Here is a 21254-nt window from a genome sequence, read left to right on the forward strand (position 1 = left end):
CCCCCTTAAATGAATTTCGACCCCGAAATTAATCAACAACAGTAATAACATGCATAAATAAAGATACGTCATACCATCAGAATAAGTAGGGGTAGAGCTCCCTCATATGCCGCTCTGTCTCCCAAGTGGCCTCTTCGACACCTCTATGATCCCACTGAACCTTCACCATCGGTATAAGCTTACTACGAAGCTTCCGTTCAGATCGATCCAAAATACAAACTGGTCTCTCAACATAAGACACATCAGGATCTAACTGAACCTCAGAAATATCCAACACATGTGAAGGATCTGGCTCGTACTTCCGCAACATCGACACATGAAACACATCATGAATACCAGATAAAGATGGAGGTAGAGCCAATCGATAAGCCAAAGTGCCTATCCGCTGCAAAATCTCATACGGGCCAACATATCTCGGTGCCAACTTTCCTTTCATACCAAATCGTATTGTACCACGAAAAGGAGAAACTTTCAAAAATACTCGATCGCCCTGCTGGAACTCTAAGGGTCTTCGTCTTTTATTGGCATAGGCGGCCTGTCTATCTTGAGCTGCTTTCAGTCGCTGCTGTATCAACTTTACTTTCTGTTCCATCTCGAAAATCATCTCATGACCTGTGACTACAGCTCGATCAACATCATCCCAGTATAAAGGAGATCTACAACGTCTCCCATACAATGCCTCAAATGGAGCCATCTGAATACTACTCTGATAACTATTGCTATATGCAAACTCTACTAATGGAATAGATGAATGCCAAACAGATTTAAAATCCATAACATAAGCACGCAACATATCCTCCAGCGTCTGAATAGTACGCTCAGTCTGACCATCTGTCTGGGGATGATAAGCTGTACTCAATCTCAACTCTGTCCCCATCGCAGTCTGCAATCCTTCCCAAAAATGAGAAGTAAATCGAGGATCTCTATCAGATATAATAGACACTGGAATCCCATGCAACCGTACGATCTCTCGTATATACAACTGTGCCATCGTCAAATATGTACTATTCATGCTATAGGGTATAAAATGTGCAACTTTCGTCAATCGATCAACAATCACCCAAATTGCATCAATAGTTCCAGTGCTTCTTGGCAAATGAGTCACAAAATCCATCGATATGTGCTCCCATTTCCAAGTCGGTACTTCTAAACTCCTCAATTCACCTCCTGGCCTTCTCCTCTCAGCTTTGATCTGTTGACAATTGAGACATCGACGTACAAAATCAATCACATCACGTTTCATTCCCTTCCACCAAAACTGAGAGCGTAGATCCTTATACATCTTCTTGCCACCAGGGTGGATAGAATATCGACTACAATGTGCACGCCGCAACAGGCCCTGGCGCAACTCCGAAGTATCAGGAACTACCCATCTATCATTCATCCTCAAACTGNCTTCTCCTCTCAGCTTTGATCTGTTGACAATTGAGACATCGACGTACAAAATCAATCACATCACGTTTCATCCCCTTCCACCAAAACTGAGAACGTAAATCCTTATACATCTTCTTGCCACCAGGGTGGATAGAATAACGACTACAATGTGCACGCCGCAATAGGCCCTGGCGCAACTCAGGTATATCAGGAACTACCCATCTATCATTCATCCTCAAACTGCCATCATCAGCAACTCTAAACCGAGTATCTTGTTTCTGAGAAACCAACTCTNAGCCATGCTCCAATAACCGAGACATCCGGATAGCAGATACCAACGGAACACAGGGACGAGAACCCTTCCCATAAAATGTCCAACGCTCTTTGTCATCGGTGTAAAAATATACTACCCGCTGATAACAATCAACAGTCGCACAATATCTCCTCAGCACATTAATTCCCACAATACAATCAAAATCAGTCATCTCTAGAATAATCATATCAGATCTCAACTCATAGCCCTCATAAGAAATAATCCCATCTGATATCATAGATACAACTGATATATCAACTCCAGAGGGTGTCGAAACAGAAAGAGGCATAGACAATGGAGACGAGCGCATATGATGCTCAACCACAAACCTCTTCGATATGAATGTATGCGAGGCACCTGTATCAACAAGAATATAAGCAGGATAAGAACATAAATAACACTTACCCGCTATCATCTCCTCTCGTGCCTCCTCTGCCTGTTCTCGTGTCAACGCATACACTTGTGCCTGAGGCGGACCAGCTCCCTGCCTACGTGGCTGTCCTCCAGAAGGTCGTGGTGTAAACTGCTGAGGCTGTCGTCCTCCTCTCTCTGAGGATCTACCTCTATCACTCCTGGGCTCTCGCTGTCCCTCACGGCTAGGACACTGTCTCGCTATATGGCCCACACCGCCACACTCAAAACATGTGATCTCGGTCTGTGTGCACTGTCTGATCATGTGAGGTCCCCCACAACGAAAACATCTCACTGCTCTGGACTCCCCTCTCTGCCCCTGAATAGACTGAGAACTGCCCCCACGACTCTCAACACGTCGTGAATCAAATCGGCGCTTCCCTGATGATGCTGCTGAAGAAGATGAACCCTTCTGATATTTAAACGATTGTCCCTGCGGTCGCAATGACTCCCTAGTCGGCTCTGATAATCGTCTCTGAGCCCCATACTCCTGCATAACCAACTCAGCCATCTCAGCCCTTGTCACTGCATCNCCTTCTACTGAGTTCGGTGGAATTCACCGACTCAATCCTTTATTTTTTTTTATTTATTTTTTTAATTTTTTATTATATTATATTATATTAATAGTGCGAGGTGGTAGGGGAAAACCCCCTAATATTATTGTACAACATGGAAAACAGAGGCTAATAGCCCAGAACTTATCTAGTTCATCAGCCAGTAATACTGAGCCAAATACAGAGTTATACAATGAGTTTCAAGAATTCTTGAAACAAAAACAGAAAATTAATACTGATTCTCAAGCTTCAGCATCATATGCTAAAATCATTACAGATGATTATAATGATTCAGCTCTTTATACAGAGACAAAACATAGAGAATTAATTCTTCATATAGAAGAAAAAGATACCCAATGGGAAAAAACTCCATGGACTATCATGGAAAGATATTTAACCAATACATCATATGTATATGGTGCTTATAAGCAAAGAGGATTTTATGAAAATCTTCTGTTATCCACAAAAAGTGTTGATATAACTCACTTTTTCAGTAATATTCAGCAGAAAGGAAGTTATAACTTCTCCAAGTACATTATCAAAAAGATCATATCTATTGAAGAATGGGGTATATCTCCATTATTTGAAAAAGAATTTTATTCCGAGACTCATAAAATGAGTTTTAAATTTAATTTTTGGGATTATATTGAGATTTTTAATAAAACTCTATTTTATGAAAATGAAAAAAGAAAACATACATGGTTTTTGAAAATATGTGAAAATGTTTTCCATTATCCAATTCCTAATTGGTTTTTTATTTGGTGGAAAATATTTGGTCCATCAGCAAAAATTTTGCCTGAGGTTTTTATAAAACCAATGAATACATGGTTAAATGTTTCTCCAAGAATTAAAAAATCATTTACTGAGCATTGGATTGATGGAAAGACTTTATGTCTGTTCTTTATGGAATTCGGAATTCCTTGGATCTGGAAATGGCAACCAGAGTGTGGTTATACTGATGAAGGTATTCCCTGCCTATGGAGAGTCAGCTCTACCAAATTTTGGGACAAATTATTACATGAAGATCCAGAAACTGGAAAAATTTATGGCCATGAAACTCTTATACAAATGGAGGAAAAAATTTCTTCTTACCAGAAAGATCTACTGCATCAACAAGAAAAAGAAAAAGATGCAATGAGTCCATTTAAAATCTTGACTCAAAAATATTCAGAAATCTACTCCAAAGAGAAAATGGTAGAGATCTACATTGAAGAGATGAAGAAAGATCTTTATAAGAATATTGGATGTTCAGATTCAAAATCAGACAAATCTATGGCTGCTGAATCAAGTGAAAATCAATTCATTCATCTAATGCAAATGCAGGATGCTCAAGATCCAGAGGATGATAGGTATCAGAGCCATGGAAATTGTTTTGGTTGATGATTTAACACTGTTTATTCAAATGAATATTTTCAGTATGAAAGAAACTGTTAAAAACAGTTTAAATGAAGAATATGATCTACCTGAAAATTTAGATTTATTAAATCAATGGACTATTCCTAAGATAGAATCTAAAATGATCTATAAATTAGGAACATTTGAAAAAATTGGTTTAAAACAGGTAGTAAAAACTACAGAATCATCAGTACCTTTACATAATGAAGAAATGGTTATTAAACTATTGAATAATAAAGATATTTTGCCTTATAGGAAAAATTACAGATTTATTCATATAGGTTTAATACAAATTGCTTTTAGACCTTTAACTTTAGAAGGTTTACCAGAAAGCTTCATAGCAGCTTTAAGAGATGGTAGAAATTTGAATTGGAAACAGTCCCTTATGGGAATAATTCAATCTAGTCTGGCTCATGGTCCAGTATATTTTGATGTTTATCCAAATTTATCGTTATCTTTGTCTGATATAAATATCTTAGACTCTTTAATATTAAATGTTAAAACTCATGGTTATAATTATACTCCTGGTACAGAAGTTATATGTATCTGTTATCGTATCTATTATAAACCATTGTTTACACTGAATCCTATGTGTAAAAGAATCGATAAAAAATTAAATGAAACTATTCTAATAGAAACTAATTTTAATAGATCTAATATTACAACCCGTAGATCTATAAAATGGGAAGAAATAGAATTTCCAGAAAACTGGATAATTGAACAAGCTGTTCCTAGAAATCCTATAATAAATAGGGATTTACAGCAAGTTATTCAAAATAATGAAGGATCTGTTCAAATACAGTTTAATAATGAACAAAGAAGATTATTACCCTCTTCTGTTTATGCTAGATCAAGATCTAGTCATTCTTTTATATCACCTCTAGATTATATGGTGGATATTCCACAAACTTCTAGAGCTTCAACTTCTCAAATAGGAGAAGAAGTGAATCTTCAGCAGAAGATTTAATAATTAATCAAAATAATATTGTTCATCAATGTAACTTTCAAAAAGTTAAAGAAACTGATACTGTTTCAGAAATGAATTTTACTATTTAATGGATAGTAAACCAAAAATTGATTTTACTAAAGGATCTTTTGCTAGAGGAAAGATCAATGCAGAATTTTATTTACCCAAATGGAAATCTTTCAGAGATTGGTATTTTAAAAGTTTCTGAAGCAGAATTTGAATATATTGTCGCAGAATTTTATAAATACTGTGAAAATCAAAATAGATTAATTCATTTTGTTCCTTGGTTTTTTAAAACATTTATTATAGATTATATTTCTATTCTTGAAAGAAATTATAAATTTCCTTCTGGACAGATTGAAAAATCTGTTTATCCTCCTCAACAATCTTTTATTATAGAAAAGAATAATAAGGTTTTGAATTTTACTGCTTTTTCAAAATTATTTGAAAATGATATGTTACAAATAACTGTTAAACATATTAATCAAATAATTGAAAAACAGAATTATACAAATTTATATCTTACGATAATAGGAGAAGAAATTACTTCTTTAAAAGATCGTATTGATAAAATTATTTTAGCTATTAATAAAATTAAACCAGACGTTCATATAAAAGAACCAGAAACTAATATTGTTTCTATTGCTAGTTCTTCTATTAAATCCCCTCCAGAAATTAAAGATTTTAAATTTAAATCTTCTGTTTCTGATTTAGACAAATTATTAGAAGAAAAATTTAAAAATCTTAATTTAAATACTCTTAATGAAGAGATTGTTAATCATTCTGATGAAACCATATTCGATTTACTGAACTAATAAAAGGAGGTATTTAATTTTCAGAATAAGAATGAATATAAGGTTCAGCTATGGCAATTTTACAAAACATAAAAGGAATTACAAAAGATATACCAGAGAAATTAAACAACAGAGGATTACCCGAAGACAACTTCAGAAACATAAATTCATAAAAAATCACCCATGAATGCCTTAAACGCCATTTCTCGGCTAAGCAGGCTGAAGGGCTACAACATGAATTTATGCCTCTTAATTAACTTCGAACCTTGTGTTTACTATTTCCTGGTTCGTCTTTAAACCTTATGTCCAACCATTAACCCTTATATTTCATCAAATTCTAAAATTTAAATGAAATCTTTTATCATTTCAATTTAATTCCAAGTTACAAATAAATAAAGATCATGGTTTAGTAATGGGATGATTTAACACGAATGTTTTAGCCTGTCATTCAGGCTAATATACGAAATAAAAATTAAAAAGATAAATAAAAACAGAAAATAAAAATAACAGTAAACTTACAGAATTGTAATCAGAAGAAGCAAACTTGATTGAAGAAGTGGAAGCTTTTATTAAGAAGGGTTGTTTACAAGAGAGGAATAGAGGGGAGCAAACTCGACCGTNTCTGAGCAAGAAAGAGGAGTACCTAGATTAGTAATAAACTATAAGCCCTTAAATAAGGTTTTAAAATGGATTAGGCATCCTATTCTTAATAAAAAAGATTTATTAGATAGATTAGTTAATGCAATCATATTTTCAAAATTTGATTTTAATATAATATAATATAATATAATATATAATATTTAACATTTTAACATCGGTATATCCCTTTGGATCAGTTAAATGATCACATTTTCCAAAACTCAAAACATAAAACTTCTATATCTTTGAGTTTTCTATGTGATATCCAAATCTCAAATCATTTGGACTTCATATGAGCAAGATATGTCACTAATTACCATTTTGCCCTTAAAATTAATTTATTATTTTTCAACTTATTTACGAAAATGCCATCAAAATAAATTGAATATTTTTCAACTTATTTACGAAAATGCCACCAATACTATTTTATAGTTGTAATATCTCAGGCATTACAATATTAATCAACATGTTTTGTTTGAAGAATCACGCTTTTATAAACTGCACGTACAAATATGTCTTCCCGATTAAAAAAGATTACAAAATGCATGATATTAAAATGTGTACGTAAGAATCTTCTTTCAAAAAAATTGGAAAAGTTGTGTAGATTTTCGGTTACTTGTGGTGGTTCCTTTGGGTATTTTATAAAATACGGGTAAAAAGTTGATGGGATATTAATTCAGTTTTATCTTGGAATTTAATGTCCACTGTTTCGAGATGGCAGTTCTAGAATACTCGTTATATTTTTAGGAAACACAAAAATTCTTCTAGATTTTTGAAAAACAAATCTTCAATCCGATTCGACTATGAAAAAATATTAATCTTTTATGTATAGATCAGATCGACTGACACATACTCTTTAGAAAAATAGTTTGATTGAAAACAAAAAATGGATTTTAATCTTGAGTGTTTTTGCGTACATAAGGAATTTGGAAAGAAATTTGGCTTTATATTTCATCTCACATTTTAGTGGACTAATCGAAATCTCATCGCGTAAATAAATTTATGTGAACGCAAGCAACCGTGTCTTAAAGAGGTTGGTTGATATTTATCTTGATATCTTCACACATCTAAAAGGACAAAAGTTCAGGAAAGAACATGTAACGACTACAACTTGATATCCAAGCACAAAACTCCACAAAGCTCCTGTTTTTCCTCGCATTTTATACATAAAAAGATGAACCATCTCACCAGCAGTATTATTGGCACACGTACGATCAAGAACACTGCAATACGAAGAAAAATCATGCATGCACATCCATATCCACAAACAGATTATAGGGGTTAAGACCTTCAATCCGCTTTTTTGTATGCAGTTTGATTTGGGGCATGACGAGTATTAGAGAATGATGAACATGCAGAACCCGTAATGTAGAAGAAGTGCTTTCCCAGACCAAGGCTTTTCTTAGCTGCCACCCATAAGGTCCAGAAGAATCCAATCCAACCTGTTTATACAATGAAAAAATGAGCATGAATCAACTCGTGGTAAAATTTTGGGAAGGAAAAAAGAGAAGAAAATAAAATCATAATGAAGATCGGATTAAATTAAAATGCAAGGGAAATTGCTGTAAGGCCTTAAATATGATTCCATCAGTATTAAGTCAAATGTTGCCTAATGTAAGATCTGATATGTTCTGTGCGGTCCTACGATTGTATGCTCTACAGTGATCTAATATGTGGCGTGTAAGCAAATTTTTTTAGTTCATAAACCTGGTTGTATGATCTACAATGCAAGAGGACTCGAGTACATAAATCTCATGATCATCTCTTCTCCTTCCTCCTACAATCAAAACAACATACTGTACGTCTACAATCAAAACAACATACTGTCTTGATCAATTATCCTTACTTCGTAATCCAAATTTATGTTCTCTCTTGGAGTATGAAACTAAATTGGTGGGAAACATTGTATCCAACACTTCAGAAGTAAAGGAATAAAAATATAATACAAAAACCTACTCAAATTACCAGTTAAAATACAAATCTGCAATCTGCAGAGGTCTTGAAATCGAGTTGCTCATTTTTCAGAACCTGAAGATACTTGATTCTTCGTGAACTTCATTGGACCGTCATAAAAAAAAAAAAAAAACAGATAGTGGTTCTAAACTCTCTCACATTATGTTTGCCATTTTTTTAAGATGGTTACTGTAGCAATACACCCTTTTATACTGAACCAACCCGAACAGTTAACATATCCATTTTCACCCAAAAAAGCAATATATCTATCGCATGGAATAAAGAATATAAGTGAAGGACCTAAAACCTGGTGACGAAATGTACAAAATACTTTTTCAACACAACCAGCTGTCCCCACCCCCAAAAATCCCAGTCACTCATTTCCTCTTCTTGAGGTTCATGTGAAAGCTAGAAAGGTCAGGATATGCATGTGTATTGTACACCGGTCACACGATAACATGAATCATTGAACTGATTTAAGGGTTTCTAAGTTGGCTGTCAGAAAGTAACACACTATTGACGCCACAATGACAGGCAGAAAGGGCTAACTTAGCCTATTTCAAATTTATGTGATATTTCCTATCATAATCTACCCAGGAGTGAAGAGGATCACAATAGCTAATATCGTATGAATCAGCATTTGTAAAATTTCCATTCTCACTTTTCATAATGCTTAGTACATGTGTTCACGGTATTCAAGAGAGGACCTACTCATCTTCCCAAGTTTTCTTCATTCTATTTCTTAAGACATGATGGAAAGAATGTGAAACATGTCTAGCAAAGGACAAAGATCGTAGCCGATCGATGCATATAAAAATGCAAACAAGACTTTCTTTCAGGTGTCATTAGCTTTGTTCAAAGTAATTTTAAAGATAACGAAAACAGAATTGTATCAGTACCTGTAGCAATAAAAACAGCAATAACCGCAGTAATTGTTGTAGTAAAAATAACAAACACAGCCACCACTAATGCCCCAACATAAATGGCTGCAACACAGGTAAAGAATAGAGCCAAGAATCCTCCAGCTGCTGCTAAAGACATAAGAAGAGAAATGACAACAGCATTGAAGGTTGCTGCTACAAAGAAAAGGAGAAAGACCGACAATCCTGTCAAGGCGAGAAGTGCAATTGTCCCAACCTGCGGTAATTCAGTACCCCAGAATGAAAACATCATACTAAGTAAAACAACAAATTTTAAAAGCAATGGAACTTTTTTTTTAACAATACGACCAAACAATAGGGAACAGGAGTTTAAGGGACTACAACGTCCATTTGTGTAGCTGAAACTCAGGTGCTTTGGGGGGAATTGAGCATTTCCTCTAAGAAAGTACAAATGTAATCAAACCACGGAAAGTCATGATGAAAAAATTTCACATGAATGAAGTCTAACATATTAGCACCAGCTCCAGAATCCAGAATAAAGCTTATCATAAGCTCACTTGTTGAATGAAGCTATGATACAAAATTACCACATGAAGCAAAAACAGATAAGCATTAGTCAGAAGCTCGGACAAGCTGATTTTATTATCTCATTTAATTAATGCACTTCTTGGTTCTGGTTTTGTAGCATTAGATAATAAAAGGATGTATAACACTGGGACAATAAATTGAAACATGTGTATAAGAGAAGGATATTGTAGAACTCGAACCAATTACTGGGCGAAACAAGGGTGTGAAACAATAAAATGTTGGGTTGTTAAATGATAAGGTTTGTAAATCTACAGTATTAAAAGCTTTAGATTAGTGAAGTAGTTATTTTTACTAAAAATGGAACAATAACAGAAAAACAGATTAGAGAGTAGTGGAGTAATTGAAGCGGCAATCTGTTACAATTAATAAAGCGATTGTCAAAAGAGCATCAGTCATGGTCTAAGGGAGTAAAATGCAACGAACCCATTTTCATTTTAGAATGGAAAATCATGAGTCTTGATAGCTTTTTACTAGAAAATTGCAAGACAACCAGTGAATTAAGCTAGTTAAACAATAACAGAAGCAAGATAACTAATTTAGTACACAAATCCAGAAAACAGCAGACATAATGCTTAGGAAAAATATACTCACGGAGACTACGAAAAGTGCACGGAGGGGGCTGCCGCGGCGAGTCCAGGCGATAATATAGCGAGCAGTGTTCCTCGACGCGTCACGAAGCAGAGGAATATTATCGGAGAGCGAGGCTTTGATCCTCTGAAGCAGCGGTACCGAAGCGTACCCTGAATCCGAATTGGGGAAGAAGATCGCAGTAATCAAACGGTTGACGATTGTGTAGAGGGTCAAATCTCGTGCTTTTTGTTCACTGTCTCCAGCATCTTCATCACCTATCAAGATCCCATTGGGCCTCTCAGCATCATCGTACTCCGTCATTTTTCTTTTCTCACACTCGTTGCCTGGATATCCGGAAACAAGTCAAGGGTGAGCAGCGTGAGATTGATTGCAAACAGGTTGAAATTTTGGTCTGGAGATATCTGACAGATGAACTCCGAACACGTGGTTCAAGATCTGCCCCCACATGGAAATTTATTTCTCGTCCTTTTCTTCAATGTTCATCCTTCAAGTGTTTGTTTCTTGTCACTCTCACATGGAAATAGTTTTTATTATTTATATTAATATTAAATTGAATAGATATATAACAATTTCTTCCTACGTGCATCTCAAATTGAATAGATTCATTAACATTTTTTATTACACGATAAATACACATCAAACATAAATTACAACTCGGTTAGCAATTTTTGTAAAAAAAAAGTCAAATATATCAATAATTTATCGATTTCATATTAGTATACAACTTGGTAAGCAATTTTCGTAAAAAGAGTCGAATATGTCAATAATTTATCGATTTCATATTAGTATTTTTTTGGTGTAATGTCAATATTTTAACGAAATAAAATGAAAAATCTAAGTTAAGATTCGATTTGACAAATTAAACTACAGAAATTGCAATTTGTTCTCTCAATCCAACTTGATTATTTCTCAAACACAACAAAAAGCTATTTAGTCAATTATATTTGAGTACAGTTGATCTACTAGCGCATTTGTAAACAACATAAATATATTACACTTTGAACTTGTCAAATATTAAAATAGCATTAAGTAGTCAGAAATTATAAGTCTTGTTGACTTCTAATATAGTCAATCGAACGTGACAGTGTCACGAATCTTTATATGTGGGTCAATTTTATCGATATTCACAATAAAAAGTAATACTCTTAGCATAAAAAATAATACTTTTTCATAGATGACCCAAATAAGATATCTGTCTCACAAAATACGACCCGTGAGACTGTCTCACACAAATTTTTACCATCGAAAAATTGATGGTTGAAACAAAATATATTTGAGAAAGCCATCATCCTCGTTGGCAGACACATCGGTCGTAGTAATTTTCAAAATAAATTATTTTATTATTTTTAGAGTATATGAATGAAATATAAAAAATTTAAAATAAGCAACAGAGATCATTTCTTGACAAAATCCAATATCAGAACACCATAATATATAGTATAATTCAAATATTTAATTGATTAAATTGTAATATAATAGTTTATACCATCTTCTCTTTTGGTACATTATATTACTGAAACACCGCAATCTATATCTGTTAACTCGTCCATCAATCTCGGGTTTCTGTTGCAACCATGCATATATACCTGGCCAGCTCTCTTTCGATTGGCAAATAACGCTCTATCCCCCTGAAGCACACACATTTCTTCGTCAATGAAGGATTGATGGATCTGTTCTTCGTACCAAATAGAGGCAAACCCTTCTTCATCGAAGTGGGCTACTTCGATACAGTGCTGGAAATCAAGGAAAAGGTTGAAAAATATCAAGAGATTCCCGTATCCAGACAAACCCTAACTTTCAACGGTGACGTCCTACAAGATGAACTCAATGTGCACTACTCCGAAATTCTTGATCGATCCCGGATCGAGCTGCAAATCGATTCGGATCCCAATTTCAAGGACGACGAAGATCTTTTGTCATCCAAGATCCACCTCGTTCTGAAAATGCCGGCTTCCAAGGTTGGTATCACGGTTAGAATGAATGTTACCGAAACGGTTCGAGGGTTAAAAGAGAAAATCCAGGAGATTGAAGGCATTCTGATAAGTAGACTTGTTATCCATGCGAACGGGGTGGAGTTGCATGATCGTCGATCCCTTGAAGATTGTGGGCTCGCTGATAATTCAGAACTCGACGTCCACGTCCAGGCATCCCCGGAAACCACTTCAACGGGGTCATCCGTGAATGCTGCTAATAGACCCCGGAAGTTGAAGATCGTCGTTCTCACTAAACATGGCACTAAGAGAGTCCCATTGGAAGTTAATCCGTGGCAAGATGTTGGCGAGCTGAGGACGAAGTTGCAGAAGCTGGATAAAGAAATGCAGCTTGATCTTCCGAAGGACGGGTATTTCTTTATCTACAAACAAAACGTGATGGATGATGATAAGTCTTTCCGGTGGCATCATGTTGGGCAAGGGGATACAATCGAGACCTTTAGTGGGAGTGTTTCGGGTGGATCTTGATTTTGCAGAAATTTTTTTGGTTGGGTAATCACGATGATCTGTAATTTTTCAGAGCTTATTGTTTGATTTTGCTGTGTAAATGACACATTACCCCATATGCTTGATAAAGAAAGAAGAAAACTCTTAGTATCGTTTCAATTTCTTTGAACTTATTATCATGATTAATGATTATACATATTTAAAAATTATCTTATATGTGAGTACCTGTATTGATTGAGACTTTGACATAATTTGATCTCGAAAGTTAATTCAAGGAGATGATTGTCCAAAAACATATATATACAACTCTTAAAAACTTAATCAGACCAATGTTAGACATTTAACGCACACACACCTCACACGCATGAATGAACAATTAGATAAATTATCGGGTGACTAATAAGATATTTCAACACATAACGGCGAGTCTGATTCAAGATCAAAACATGTCTATCATACTATGTTAAAATTGATACTTAGACCTAACTCAATTCCAAAATTATCTCAAAAGAGAATGATTGTCCAACTTCATACATACAAATCTATAAGACTTATAATCCAAAATGATGTGAGATATTTACCAATACTTTTTTAATTTGGTCCATATTGATCAATGTTGCAACCTCAAACATGTAAATCGATGGATCTATGATAATAAAATTTATTATGCTTTTTATATGTTATAATATAAGTTATTTTAGGGACATACAGAAGTCAAAGTTTTGGGAAGTTTCAAATTTTTTTTTATAAATTCGCGGAGGCTTTATTTTCATATTTTACAGTTTGAACAGCAAGTGTATACAGAAGACATAAAATAATTTTAATATAAAGCTCTTTGAAATTCAGTGGTCACTTCCTATGAAAAATCTTGAAGATTAGACTAATTTGATTTTTGTTTTAAAACACGATTAGACTAATTTGTTGAAGTACGAAATCAATCAGATGTCAGTACCTATGATATAGCACATGATATGATTTCATTTTAATTTTATCGATAAATCTCTTATTTAATTTAATTTATAAAAAATTTTGATTTTTTATTTTGCGTATAGATCGAGCTAATATATATCGCGAATATTGATTTTTGAGATCATTTAACAAAAAAATCTATTTATTCAATTTATTATTCTAATAGAAAGATCACCGCGCAGAACATTAAATTTCCGATCGTTAGAGATTATTGTTTTATTTCAAAGAAATTGTTCAATTATCTCTCAGATAAACGAAGTGTATAAGATCATTCAATGCCATAAACTGACGAGACTTTTCGGTTCGAATCTTATATATTGATAGCGTAGTTACTTCTGAAAAGTAACACTACATCATTGACATTTTTACTCGACTTACATATTCTCCTTTCCATTAAAAATTTAATAATATTTTTTTTATAATTCACAAATCTTTACAACATTTCAAATTTACTCTTTATTAATAGTATTTGTACAAATTATAAATTTTAAATGTTTTAATAATTATTTTGTTGAGAAAATTTAATTTTTTTAGATTAAATAGAAATTTTTATTGTTAGACAGATTTGATTTCAAATTACTAAATCAAATTTGATTACACCTAAATTATTTTTATTCGTGTGTCAATAGTGTCAATTAATTTNTTACTAAAAAAGTACTCAGGGACTGAACACAAAAAAAATCGACTGTTGGAGACTGAAGACCAATTTCCAGAATAAAAAATTACTAAAATAAAATTAATTAAGATGCAATTAAATTTTATAGTAATTTTTACAAATCAACATTGTCAAATATTAAAATTTTTGGTTTTTTGCCTAAAAAATTAGACTGTATAAGCACATAAAATCAATAAAAAAAAAATGTATAACAAGAATATGTTTGCTTAATGAAGGTTACGAAGTCATAATCAGCTGCCTAATTCCGTTAATTAATGTCCACTCTTCCTGGTTCGTACCCCTAACCACCCCCCCACCCCCCACTCCCCCAAAGAGAAATACCCCTCTCATTCACCGTTGATCGAAATCTCGTCCGTCAGCTCGCTAGCTCGCTACTTCAACAGTGAAAATCCTGCGATCCCACACATTCCCCTTCGAATACGCTCGCGTGAAAATGGAGAGAGAGGCTTGGTACGCCGTCGTTTTACTCCTGCTGTGCGCCGTGGTCACGGTGAGGTCCGATGCATCGGATCACAAGTACAAACTCGGAGATCCAGTGCCGCTCTATGCTAATAAAGTCGGGCCCTTTCATAATCCTAGGTGAAACCCCTTATTTCTGCTTGATTGGCTGTTTGTTCGGCTGCCTCGTTAGTTATTTGTATCGGGGCTGTGGGATATGTTTTAGAATTTGGCGAATTGAAGGTTTTGTGACTGGTCTTCTTTTCGTGATTGGTATCGATGTAGTTTATGGGGTTTGTAGAGTTGGAGTGGAGTAGGATCTTGTTGGTACTGATCGACATTTTTTTGTTAAGGAAGATATTCTTTTGATTTTTCGTTGGTGGATTATTTTGCCACATCAATTTTCCGTTGATTGCATGGAATGTGCTTATTGTTTGTGCATTTATGTCGAGTTGCGGAATCTGCTTCAAGATTTTATTTTGTTGGTTTCCTAATGAATTTTTTTCCTTTGGGTTTGGTTTCTATTTCACTGTATTGCCGAGGGATTGAGGTGTATTACTGGGTTGGTCATAAAAAGCTCTCTTTTTTTCATAAACTATCACTATTCCTGAAGTCTTATAACTCCGTGGACTCGTTGTGAAGAAAGTCGACGAGTTCTATTGAATCTCTTAAATAGGAGATGGGCTGTGAAAATGAACATAAGTTTTGAATGGTTACATTGTCATTTATTTGCTAGGGAAAGTCAAGATAATAATTAAAGCTTACAGTGTCTCGAATCAAAATCTAGGTGAAAACACTTTGGAAACTATGATTTGTGCAATGGTCCAAATTATTCATGTTGTTAGAGTTTTGAACGGAGTTTGATTTGATTGCGAATACTATGTAAATATAAAAACTCTCATGTATATGCAAGGAGAAAGCATTTTCTTACAATGCATCAATGACTGATATATTTGTTTCTTGTACCAGTGAAACGTACCGCTACTTTGATCTTCCTTTCTGTTCACCAGGTTTACTTCTTAATCATTTCATTTCTTTTTTTCTTTAATTATGATTTGCTAAGGTTAACTGGTTGGAAAAGTTTTTATGAACTAATATCTATCTTGTCATTGGTGGAATCTACTTGGTAGTTGATGTGCAAGAGAAGAAAGAAGCCCTAGGGGAAGTTTTGAATGGCGATAGACTTGTCAGTGCCCCATACAAGCTAGATTTTTTGCAGGATAGAGACTCCGAAGTTGTTTGCAAACAGAAGTTAACGAAGGAAGAAGTTTTGAAATTCCGAAGTGCGGTATCAAAAGATTACTATTTCCAAATGTACTATGATGACTTGCCCCTCTGGGGTTTCTTGGGGAAAGTTGATAAAGAAGGAAAATCTGATCCCGGCGAATTCAAATACCATCTATTTAAGCATCTTCATTTTGAAATATTTTACAATAAGGATCGTGTGATCGAAATAAATGCACGAGCTGACCCTAATGCCCTTGTAGATGTAACCGAGGATAAGGAAGTTGATGTTGAGTTCATGTACTCTGTAAAATGGAAGGAAACAGAAATTCCTTTTGAGAAGAGAATGGAGAAATATTCCCAGTCTTCTTCACAGCCTCGTCACTTGGAAATACATTGGTTTTCTATAATCAATTCGTGTGTGACAGTTCTTCTTCTGACTGGTTTTCTGGCTACTATTCTCATGCGAGTTCTTAAGAATGATTTTGTCAAGTGAGCACATTCTTATAGTTATCTAATTCTCGGAGTTAGAATCGTTTCACATTGAATGTTGATTTTATTATTCTATCCTTGTGAAGGTATGCTCATGATGATGAGGCAGTTGATGATCAAGAGGAAACAGGTTGGAAGTACATACATGGTGATGTATTCAGGTATCCCAAGTACAAATCTTTATTTGCTGCATGCCTTGGTTCTGGCAGCCAGCTGTTTACTCTGTAAGTATATAAATTAGCTGCATTCTCCTCCAAGACTTAGAGATCATTTTCAGGTTGCGTATCACAAAACGTTAAAAACCTCGTGTTTGTGTATTTTCTCCGCAGTACGGTGTTCATTTTTATACTTGCATTGGTTGGTGTATTTTACCCTTACAATCGTGGAGCTCTGTTCACGGCTTTGGTTGTCATTTATGCGCTGACATCAGGGATCGCTGGCTATACGGCTGCCTCTTTCTATGGACAACTGGAAGGAACAAACTGGGTATGCTTGGGTTTACATATGTCCCTTTGTACTTTTGAACTCGACTTTAATTCATCTATACGATCAGTTTTAATGACATCATCACAGATTAAAAGGTGACTTGAATGTGTGTAGTAGTAAATATGTGTAACCAATTAAATATTAGGAGAATAAACTTTATCTTTGGATTTTAAGGATTTATTGTTAGTATTGCATGCCTTACAATGTTGATTTGTTAGTCATTTATTAGATGTGAGTGTCTAGGCGTTCAGTAAGGGTTTGCATCCAGTTATTGGCACATTGCTACTTTGTTGATCCATTCAACCTTCAGTTTACTTACCTAATTAAAGGATATATAGTTGCTAAACTTGTTAATGGGAATTTACTTGAAACAAGATATAGTTGCTAAACTTTTCAATGGGAATGTTGGGCCTATGATTGAGCTGTTTCTAAAAATGATTAGTCAAAGCCTAGGTTCTTCAGTTTGTGCTGAGTCAACTTGTTCAGCCTTAGGAACTGGGCAGACTAGTAATCGTTCTTTTTTGCAATACTGAGCACAATTTTAACTTACTCTTTCACGACTGAATGATGAAACTAGATGCTAGTTACTTGATTGGGATATACAGTTTCAGTTTTTTGTGTAGTTGAATTTTCTTTCATTATGTTGACGCAATTTGACTAGAACATGGAGTAGCTTGTTTGACTGATGAATCTATGTATTTGCATAATTTAAAAATCTGTTGGTGCTAGAGTGGGGTGTTGGTTTGCCGGGGGGTGGGGTTGGGATAGAAGAGAGGAGATGTGATTTAACTGGGTGCGTGAGGTGTGGTTTGCTTGGATGCAGGAGGTAGATCTGCATGGTAGAGCTGCTTTAGATATTTTTTTCTTGTCCTATCCAAATTATTTCCTTGTTATTCAGAGTCTAGTTTGTTGGCCATCACTGCTTTAATTTTGCCTGCTAGACTCCATTAGTGTCAAGAAACTACAGACTACAGAGTAATAAAGATTGTAAATGCCTACAAGTTATTTTGGGTTGATTTTAATCTTGTTTAATGGCAAATGCTACTTTGATTTGTTTACAATTATACAAAGAAAATGGAAAAAGGTTATGATGTTATAGACTCCAAAAGATGATGGTCTGCTCCACTTTCATTCTATAGGTTCGGAATCTTTTGTTGACTGGAAGTCTATTTTGCGGACCGCTATTTCTTGCATTCTGCTTCCTTAATACCGTTGCAATTGCTTACAGTGCCACAGCAGCACTGCCATTTGGTACTATTGTTGTCATCTTTCTTATATGGGCCCTCGTGACATCTCCATTGTTAGTCTTGGGAGGGATTGCTGGAAAGAATAGCAAGGCAGAATTCCAAGCTCCGTGTCGCACCACGAAATATCCCAGAGAGATACCATCATTACCTTGGTACCGTGGAACTCTACCTCAGATGGCTATGGCTGGATTCTTGCCTTTCAGTGCCATATATATTGAACTCTATTACATATTTGCCAGCGTATGGGGCCATAGGATTTACACCATCTATAGCATTTTATTTATAGTCTTCATCATCCTTTTGATCGTCACAGCCTTTATCACTGTGGCATTGACTTACTTCCAGCTTGCTGCTGAGGATCATGAATGGTGGTGGAGGTATAACATGCTTTTTTTGTTTTCGGTTTTTTGTTATATTTATTGCTGGGATTTGTTATCCTTTGTTCTTATATACATCAACTGCTAAAATCAGATTGCCTAGTTAGCCGCAGCTAAATAGTGTTCATTGATATGAAATCACGTTATTTTTCTAGAATAGTGCATCAGTTTAGATGTGATTCTGTGATCATAGTTCAAATTACTTGTAGGTTTATCCATATGAACCATATTTTTATACTATTAAGAAGATTTAAGTGCTTCACTATTAATTACTAACCTAATACACAGGGTTACAATAAACTCTTCTTGATGCAACCGATAATATGGAATGTGAGGAAACTTTGTACTGTGTTTTGTGAATCTCCCATTTATCATTCATTTTCTCATCCACGTGATTGAGCGTCAAATTTTAGGGTTGATTTTGGTGATTTCTCCATATTGTTTTGTCTCATTGACAGTTTTTTGTGGTTGTATTCATACCCAAAACAACCAGGAAAGGATTTCTACTCGATTAACCTGAATTATTATTTTATATCAACCTATTTGTGCGTGAATTTTTTGATGAGAAGAGCCTCATCTAAATAATCTTACTTTATTTTCTTACCTAGCAAGAAACTCACTGATTTGATTGATGGGATAATTTTACAGATCATTTCTGTGTGGTGGATCTACTGGGCTGTTCATATATGGATATTGCTTGTATTACTTTTACGCACGTTCAGACATGTCTGGCTTTATGCAAACTTCATTTTTCTTTGGGTACATGGCATGTGTTTGCTATGGCTTCTTCCTTATGCTGGGGACAGTTGGATTCCGTGCAGCGCTGTTTTTTGTCAGACACATTTACCGCTCGATCAAATGCGAGTAGCTGTAAGTTTGGTCATCGGACTTTCTTGTTTTACATAATGTTTGATAACTATTGTAAGGCAATTAGCAATGAAAGAGTAACATCAAGGACGATTGGCCTTCTCAAATGGGAGATTGTAGTGTCCTACAGTGTCACTCTTCAAAAGTTACTTCTTGTTCTTTGTTTATTTTAGGTTCATGTTGCAATACCCAGTTTTGCTACTGCTTTGAATGCGTTTCTTCTGATGGTCCTTGAAAGTTCTATGTTTGAGATTTGTCAGAGCCCAACAAGCTGGGATTTAAGGCTTGCCTTTGATCTTGTTGGGCTGGCATGATTCTAGCTACAGCTTGATCCTTTTGATTAGGGAACCCCAAGTTCAAATTCGGTGTCCTTGCAGCAAGCTATTATTATGATTGTGCTCATTAGGTGACGAAATTTTTTTGTTGCGATCCATGTTCAATTGTTTTCAAGTTCATAATCTGCACCTGAGATTGGACTTGTTATAATTGGAGCTCGATCTCTTCAAACTCGTGTGCTAGGCTTAAATACATTCCCCACTGTTTCATATCACGTTAATCCATGATAATTTGTTGAAAAAGTGTATTTATTGAATTACTATTATATAAGTTTTCTTACCCATATTATTTACTCTATAAAGCAGATGACGCATTTAAGTCGTCAATCTATGCGCTGTAAGTCAAATATTTCTAGTACAAGAAAAGAAGCCCACCATCATGATTCCCTAATACTGGCTGGGTTCTGATGATAACATATGTACTAAAATGAAATCAAACAATCTGTAGTCGATTTAGTTCCGATCGGCGATCTTTGCCGAGGATCAAATGCGGACGCCACCACTCACACGCACATTACATAATACAGAATCATAAACGATACCAGACACTTAAAAAAAATATGACGCTTGACAAATATATACTTGATATGTAAAAACGAAAGGCTTGCGAATTTGAAATCTTTTGATTCAAAAACTGAAATCTCATTGGCAATCAAGATTCCATGGTGGACCAAAATACTCAGCACCGTAAAATGGAATGTTATTGTCCAAGGAAACCATCACCGCATAAATAATGTCCAGAACTTTTGAAACCACATCAGCTTAAAACAAATTTCAAACAGTGGTTCTTGCTCAGATCCCACCATACTGGATAGATTTTGTTCCTCATATCAATATCATGCAACAACAAAACAAAACAAAACAAAACAAAACAAAACAATCTTTAACATTCTCATCCAATTTTAATATATCCAAACGGATATTAAAGTATTCAAACATTGTACGACTAGAAATTTTGAACCCAGACATCCATCACAACAACATTACCATTAACTTGCAGTGATTTATTTTGTAGGATCATTAATGAACTATTCCTTGGATTAAGACACATCTAATCCACAAGCAACAGCCATTAGCAGGAGCAGCCAAGAAATACATAAAATTCAACAGTACAAAACATCAGAAAACTAAGTCAACCCCATCAAATGCACTAGATCTCTCTCCTATTAAACCAACTACGACTAAACAAGAACGTCCACCGATGTACACTAACCATAGCCAAATACACAACACATAAACATGGAA

At 34.8% G+C, this 21254-nt stretch overlaps 3 protein-coding genes across 4 annotated transcripts; 2 read left to right on the forward strand and 1 right to left on the reverse strand.

Moving 5' to 3' along the window:
- Nucleotides 1-7538: 7538 nt before the first annotated feature.
- On the reverse strand, nt 7539-10919 carry LOC140960409 (uncharacterized). The gene is made up of 3 exons (XM_073418661.1): nt 10461-10919; nt 9300-9537; nt 7539-7889 (listed from the first exon to the last, which is right to left on the reverse strand). Exons 1-3 carry the CDS (start codon nt 10758-10760, stop codon nt 7738-7740), a joined length of 690 nt encoding a protein of 229 aa, XP_073274762.1. The 5' UTR covers nt 10761-10919; the 3' UTR covers nt 7539-7737.
- Nucleotides 10920-12017: 1098 nt separating this feature from the next.
- On the forward strand, nt 12018-13046 carry LOC140960551 (ubiquitin domain-containing protein 7SL RNA1-like). Its single transcript, XM_073418853.1, has one exon. The coding sequence runs from the start codon at nt 12125-12127 to the stop codon at nt 12917-12919; it is 795 nt and encodes a 264-aa protein (XP_073274954.1). The 5' UTR covers nt 12018-12124; the 3' UTR covers nt 12920-13046.
- A 1788-nt stretch (nt 13047-14834) lies between these two features.
- LOC140958969 (transmembrane 9 superfamily member 3-like) lies at nt 14835-20291 on the forward strand. 2 transcript variants are annotated; one of them, XM_073416622.1, is made up of 8 exons: nt 14835-15122; nt 15951-15991; nt 16112-16697; nt 16784-16921; nt 17027-17183; nt 18323-18807; nt 19456-19677; nt 19848-20291. In XM_073416622.1, exons 1-7 carry the CDS (start codon nt 14977-14979, stop codon nt 19673-19675), a joined length of 1773 nt encoding a protein of 590 aa, XP_073272723.1. In that variant the 5' UTR covers nt 14835-14976; the 3' UTR covers nt 19676-19677; nt 19848-20291. The 2 variants fall into 2 exon arrangements, with proteins under 2 accessions (XP_073272723.1, XP_073272722.1); XM_073416621.1 differs by having other exon boundaries at nt 19456-19877.
- Nucleotides 20292-21254: the final 963 nt, after the last annotated feature.

Source organism: Primulina huaijiensis, chromosome 15, assembly GCF_012295235.1.
Source record: "Primulina huaijiensis isolate GDHJ02 chromosome 15, ASM1229523v2, whole genome shotgun sequence".
Lineage (NCBI taxonomy): Eukaryota > Viridiplantae > Streptophyta > Magnoliopsida > Lamiales > Gesneriaceae > Primulina > Primulina huaijiensis.

What these genes read in the sequence shown, in the direction of transcription:
- LOC140960409 (XM_073418661.1), bottom strand. Translation starts at nt 10,760, where the DNA reads ATGACGGAGTACGATGATGCTGAGAGGCCCAATGGGATCTTGATAGGT. An exon ending in GTGCACTTTTCGTAGTCTCC is followed by an intron (nt 9,538 to 10,460) that starts GTGAGTATATTT and finishes GAATTACCGCAG; the next exon opens with GTTGGGACAATTGCACTTCT. An exon ending in TGCTGTTTTTATTGCTACAG is followed by an intron (nt 7,890 to 9,299) that starts GTACTGATACAA and finishes TTGTATAAACAG; the next exon opens with GTTGGATTGGATTCTTCTGG.
- LOC140960551 (XM_073418853.1), top strand. Translation starts at nt 12,125, where the DNA reads ATGGATCTGTTCTTCGTACCAAATAGAGGCAAACCCTTCTTCATCGAA.
- LOC140958969 (XM_073416622.1), top strand. Translation starts at nt 14,977, where the DNA reads ATGGAGAGAGAGGCTTGGTACGCCGTCGTTTTACTCCTGCTGTGCGCC. An exon ending in GGGCCCTTTCATAATCCTAG is followed by an intron (nt 15,123 to 15,950) that starts GTGAAACCCCTT and finishes TTCTTGTACCAG; the next exon opens with TGAAACGTACCGCTACTTTG. An exon ending in GGCAGCCAGCTGTTTACTCT is followed by an intron (nt 16,922 to 17,026) that starts GTAAGTATATAA and finishes TTTTCTCCGCAG; the next exon opens with TACGGTGTTCATTTTTATAC.